Source organism: Miscanthus floridulus, chromosome 7 (assembly GCF_019320115.1).
Source record: "Miscanthus floridulus cultivar M001 chromosome 7, ASM1932011v1, whole genome shotgun sequence".
NCBI lineage: Eukaryota > Viridiplantae > Streptophyta > Magnoliopsida > Poales > Poaceae > Miscanthus > Miscanthus floridulus.
In genome coordinates, this window is record NC_089586.1 from 75257635 (window position 1) to 75264176 (window position 6542).

Genomic DNA, 6542 nt, shown 5'->3' on the forward strand with positions numbered 1-6542 from the left:
TAAAAGATTACTTAAAGTAGGCCAATCATTGATTGTTACGAACAACATTGCTCGTAGGTCAAAGTGTTCTTGTTTATACTCATCCCAGACACGTACACCTGGTTTGTTCTATAAAACTAGAAGTTCTTCAACTAATGGCTTTGGATAGACATCAATGTCGTTGCCAGGTTGCCTCGGACCTTGGATGAGGATCGGCATCATAATGAACTTTCGCTTCATGCATAACCATGGAGGAAGGTTATAGATACATAGAGTAACTGGCCAAGTGCTATGACTAGTGCTCTGCTCCCCAAAAGGATTCATACCATCTGTACTTAAGGCGAACCTTAAGTTTCTAGCCTCATTTGCAAACTCTGGAAATTCCCTGTCTATCGCTCTCTACTGGGACCCATCAGCTGGGTGTCTCAGCATATTGTCTACCTTACGGTCTTCTTTATGCCACCGCAACAACTTTGCATGGTCTTTATTTCTGAACAAACGTTTTAAGCGTGGTATTATAGGAGCATACCACATAACCTTGGTAGGGATTTTCTTTCTAGGACGTTGTTCACCCTCGATGTCACCAGGATCATCGCACCTGATCTTATACCGCGATGCTTTACATACCGGGCATTCATCCAAATTCTCGTATTCATTGCCATGGTAGAGGATGCAGTCATTAGGACATGCATGTATCTTCTGAATTTTTAATCCCAATGGGCAGACAACCTTTTTTGCTTCGTACGTAGTGGTGGGCAATTCATTTGACTTCGGAAGCATCTTCTTTATGAGGTTCAATAAATTCCCAAATGCCTTGTCGGATATACCATTCTTTGCCTTTCACTGTAGCAATTCCAGTGTTGTACCTAGCTTTTTTTACCCCTCTTCGGCCGTCGGGTATAGCAACTTCCTATGATCCTCAAGCATGCGCTCGAACTTAACTTTCTCTTTTTCACTTTCCAATTCTTGTTGTGCATCACGAATGGCATCGCCAAGTGCATCACCAAGATCATCTTCTACCGCTACCTCTTCTTCATCTCCCCCTATTGTAGTATCATCAAAGGCACCATACTGAGCAATAATATCATCAATATCTAAATCTTCTCCTTCACCTTCTCCATCATTACCCCGCTTTCTCCATGCTTAGTCCAACATATATAGTTTGACATGAAACCTGACTTAAGCAAATGTGAATGAAGACTCATTGAGCTTGAATATTCCTTTAAATTCTTACATAAGGCACATGGACAACACATGAAACCATCCCGCTTATTTGCCTCAGCCACACCTAAGAAATAGTGCAAGCCCTCAATAAAGTCTTAGGAGCGGCGATCGGCATTGTACATCCAATGGCGTGACATAATCTGTATTACACGATAAATTATGAAAACCTTGAACATAATTAAGTATTTTATTACACAACATAAATGACACACACACGGTTGATTAATTAACTAAGCCTGGCTACAACGTAAGCAATCCCAACTATCACTAAACAAACTAAAACTACAATGCACTTCAGTAACATAATTATTTTGTGATCGTACGCAACTAAAACAGACAAATCATTCTTCTGTTGAATATCAATAAGCTTCTCCTGCTGGCTCACTGACTCATCAGCAGCAGCCGCTACCTCAAGCGCACCCAAATTCTACACATATGTAGCATAATCTTCCTCCCAGTACCAACCATCGCATCCATTGCCCTCCCACTGAAATTAAAGCCAAAAAATATTTAGTCAAAAATATTCAAGAAAAGTAGGTCAATTAGCCATAATTATAAAATGCGTAAGAAACTCACATCGCGATCCGGGCACTTGTAGAAAACACGACCCTTGTTGGGTCCCTGTCTCTTGACTTGGTACTCCATCACAATATTCTGCTTACACTTGCCGCAGATAATGAGAGGGAGTTCTGGCCTCAGTCGTTTCGCAACCGAACGAGAGGCCGAGGATCCGGTACCAGTTGTCATCTACTTTCTATACTTATTTTTGCAAACTAGTGTAAATTTCATATTTTCTAAAATGATATATTTAAATAAAACTAGTATGGATTTCACTTGTTTCAATAAATAATCATCCGTACTAGTTGACCTTGCTTACGTGATCATCTCGGCCAGCATTTCTCCACCGGACGGCACCGTACTTGGTTAAGGAAGAGCTCCGATTCTACGAGAAAGGGAACACGGTCTTCCACGACCGTTGCCGCTCTCCCTCGTAGAATCAAAGTTCCTCCTTGACGTCCGTTACCGCTCGGCAGAGAACATGTTGGCCGAGCTGAACACGGTCCGCAAGTTCAACTAGTACGGATTTTCTATAATTTTCTAACTATTTACTAAGTTTTTCATTTCATGGAAAATTTAATTCTAAAAAAAAGGCATGATTTCTAAGTAGTTCATTTCATGGAAAAAATAATTCTAAGTGACCTGCTCGATATCGGCGAGCTCACGGACGTTTAGGTTGCCGAGGATAGTAACATTTGTAGATGACATTTATAGGTCTGAAGTTATCAAATATCCATCAAATTATAGCTCAAAAACATGTTTCAATAAATAACCATCCGTACTAGTTGACCTTGCTTACGTGATCAACTCGGCGAGCATTTCTCCACCGGATGGCACCGTACTTGGCCAAGGAAGAGCTCCGATTCTACGAGAAAGGGAACACGGTCTTCCACGACCGTTGCCGCTCTCCCTCGTAGAATCAAAGCTCCTTCTTGACGTCCGTTACCGCTCGGCAGAGAATATGCTCGCCGACCTGAACACGGTCCGCAAGTTCAACTAGTACGGATTTCCTACAATTTTCTAACTATTTTCTAAGTTTTTCATTTCATGAAAAATTTAATTCTAAAAAATAAAAGGCATGATTTCTAAGTATTTCATTTCATGAAAAAAATAATTCTAAGTGACCTGCTCGATATCGGCGAGCTCGCGGGCGTTTAGGTTGCCGAGGATAGTAACATTTGTAGATGACATTTGTAGGTCTGAAGTTATCAAATATTCATCAAATTATAGCTCAAAAACATGTTTCAATAAATAACCATCCGTACTAGTTGACCTTGCTTACGTGATCATCTCGGCGAGCATTTCTCCACCGGACGGCACCGTACTTGGCCAAGAAAGAGCTCCGATTCTACGAGAAAGGGAACACGGTCTTCCACGACCGTTGCCGCTCTCCCTCGTAGAATCAAAGCTCCCCCTTGACGTCCGTTACCGCTCGGCAGAGAACATGCTTGCCGAGCTTAACACGGTCCGCAAGTTCAACTAATACGGATTTTCTACAATTTTCTAACAATTTTCTAAGTTTTTCATTTCATGGAAAAATTAATTCTAAGATCACGTAAGCCACCGGGGACGAGGATGGCGCGTGCTCCAGCGAGGACGAGCGAGTCGTGATTTTGATGAACTAATTTAACTTTTGTTTATCCAAACATATATGCAAATCATCATGTGATTTTGAGCTAAAAATAACATATAAAATCATAATAAAGTCCAACATATAAAGTTACACATGCATCTACATCGCAAAAGGAGATAAGCTACTGATAAAACATAAGAGGATTAAGTTTGTTACCTCCAAAATCGAAGAGCAACACCAATGGAGGGAGAGAGAGCAAGAACAACAGCAAGCTGAAGAATAGAGGCAGTGAGTTTGAATGGAATGGCTCGGGCTCGGGGAGGAAGAAATGAGCTGAATTATAGGCCGGAATAATTAGTCCCGGTTAGGGGTCCAAACCGGGACTAAAGATTAATCTTTATTCCCGGGGCATCACCCAAACCGGAACTAAAGATCCCTGCCCCGTGGACGACCGTTGGGCAGGGACCTTTAGTCCCGGTTAGTATTACCAACCGTGACTAAAAGATCCTTTAGTCCCGGGGATAAAAAATACCAAGGTTAATGTCAAATTGGGACATCGTTCTACGTTCTCTGCGTGCACTCCTGGCATGGTAACGAACTTTTTCTTTTTCATCTTGTTCATGCGTATTTCTTAGTGCAAACACGCAGCTCTTCGGCGTAGTCTCGATATTTTTCCCAGTTAAGTAATAAGTACATCATCGGCGTTATGAAGTCAAGTAAACATCACTACCAAAATAGTAGAGTTCTTCTATTGTTTTTAAGTTGTAATAAAACACTACTACCAGTCATATTGTATGAAAATCCTCATTATGAGGCATTTTGTACGAAAAATTTATACTAAATGTAATGCTAAAACACTGGCCGAACCTCACATCACTAGAAGAATAATTTAGAGATTCTGGTTACCTGATAGTTTTTGTTAACAAGTAAATGCATCATTATAATAACTTTCAATTCACGAGGTTTCTAGTTTCGACTCTAGTTATTTGCAATACCAATTAATCTAACGTTTGTATTTCAATATAAAATCTCAGCTGCACATTTTTCATTAATTAAGAGGGAACACTAGAAGAAAAGCATGGACTGCAGTACAGCACTCATGTTATTTTCTGTCATAGAACAAGTTCTTGAACAAGTACTGTTTTGGGTGAACTCCAAAACCACGGTAGAAGTAAAATCTACTGAACAACAATCCTGCAAAGGATGATGTGTTCATCATAACGGAAATCATACACACACTGGGTTATATCATTTATTCCATTATTCTTAATCACTTGCTAGACCGGTAACAACATGATGCAAACCCCATCAAGACTCGTTTCCCCCAGTTATTTCTAGATTAAGGTTTAGGAATCGCAGCATCACATGTGAGTAATAGTGTGATGATCAAGTGTCAGCTTTGGCTGGGGTGATCTCTGGCACAGCAGCAGCAGCAGCAGCATCCGCAGGCGCTTCTGCCGCGGTGTTGGGAGCTGCTTCAGCTGCTGCTGGAGCCGAAGCATCCGGGGCTGTGGCTTTGCCCTCCCAGTAGGAGGTCTTCTTCCCCGACTTGGAAACCGTCTGGAAGACATCCTCAGGCTTGACATTGCCTTTGACTGTCACCTTCTGCTCCTTGAGGTCTATGTCGAAGGTCTCAATTCCTGATTCCATAAGAACAAGCATATATAAGAGGTAGGTCACTCATATATATCCACAGGTGGTAAGCTGGTAATGCATGAGCGTTTTTAACGTTTTGATGATTGATTATTAGGGTTTCCCCCTTCTGATCAAATGATTAATTTTCTGGTAAGCTTTCCATTGTGCAGGCACAAGAATCAATCGGTCTGTTAGTAGTAAGATTTTGTGTAGAAATTACAGTGAAAAAAAATAACCTTCCATCTTGGAGAGCACTCTTCTGACCGCCCCGGCGCAACCCTCGCATGACATAGCAACCTTGAGGACAACGGTCTGCATTGTCAACTAAAGACAATTAGACCAGCGAAACATCATATTAATTAGGCTCTCATATCATATATGGTACCAGCACAAAAAATAATCAAGGAGTTGAATGTCCATGTACATCAAGAACTGAGAGAAAACGTTATAAAAAAAACAGAGAGAAAACGAAGATAATCAGACCAGTGAAATTAACATTAGCTTGCTCTCGTTCCCAACAATCAAATATAGTATTAGAAACTCGAATGAATGTGTTATCCTACATCTGAAAAACTCAGAAAATTAACTGAGGCGATCAGTTGTGTTCTCCTTATGTACTTGCTTTGCTCTAATTCTAAATCCCTAAAATCGACCATCAAAAAGTAGTAATTTTACAGATTGAGAACCCATTCTATATGAGGAGGCAGGGAATAAGGCGACGATTAATTGTTGGTTACCTCAGCGGCCATGGCTCACGGCTCTCGACGGAGAAGAGAGTAACCCAAGCTCACGCGTCGGCCGGGAAGGAGGAGCAGGAGGACTACCGGCAGACGTCGTACGTTGAGAACTCTCGACCTCGGCGTGGCCCGGCTTCATGGATCGGGGGACTGCATAAATAGACGAGGCGGTGGCGTAGCAAGAAAGCAGAAGCCGGCCGGTGACCCCGATAGGTGGACGCGCACCAAAAACGCACAAAGCACGGATGGGGGAGAGAGCTCAAAAGCAGGCCCGGGCCGTGTTTAGTTGCGCCGGATCGGCGCCGCCCAAATCACTGTAGCGGCACTGTAGGTACAGTGCCGTTTTGTTTTTATTTGGTAATAATTGTCCAATTGTTGACTAATTAGGCTTAAAACGTTCGTCTCGTAAAGTACAACCAAACTGTGCAATTAGTTTTTGATTTCGTCAACATTTAGTACTCCATGCATGTACCGCAAATTTGATGTGATGGGGAATCTTCTTTTTGCATAGTGTGAAAGTTTGGATTTGATGGCAACTAAACATGGCCCCGGTTGTTGCTGTTGCCCAAGATGCTTGACCTGACCTGACCTGCGCCGCGCCGGCCTCGCGCCCTCCGCTCGCGGTGTAGTACGCTAGTACCGGAAGTACACCGCCCCCCGTGTGCAGTACAACTGCTGGTGGACTGGTGGTAGCAGCTGTAGTACTAGTACTCCATACCTTCCAGCCCGTCGTCTTTAGCTAAGCTTCGCTTTGTGCGTCTTGGATAAGAAGACATTACCTTGTGGCACCCAGCTACTGGTGCCTGTGGCTGGCCTGCTGGCCGTCCATCGCCTCG

The 6542-nt window shown here is 42.6% G+C and overlaps 1 protein-coding gene across 1 annotated transcript; it reads right to left on the reverse strand.

Moving 5' to 3' along the window:
* Window positions 1-4400: 4400 nt before the first annotated feature.
* LOC136463473 (copper transport protein ATX1-like) lies at window positions 4401-5860 on the reverse strand. Its single transcript, XM_066462470.1, has 3 exons — window positions 5707-5860; window positions 5206-5281; window positions 4401-4974 (listed from the first exon to the last, which is right to left on the reverse strand). Exons 1-3 carry the CDS (start codon window positions 5716-5718, stop codon window positions 4721-4723), a joined length of 342 nt encoding a protein of 113 aa, XP_066318567.1. The 5' UTR covers window positions 5719-5860; the 3' UTR covers window positions 4401-4720.
* Between the last annotated feature and the right edge of the window lie 682 nt (window positions 5861-6542).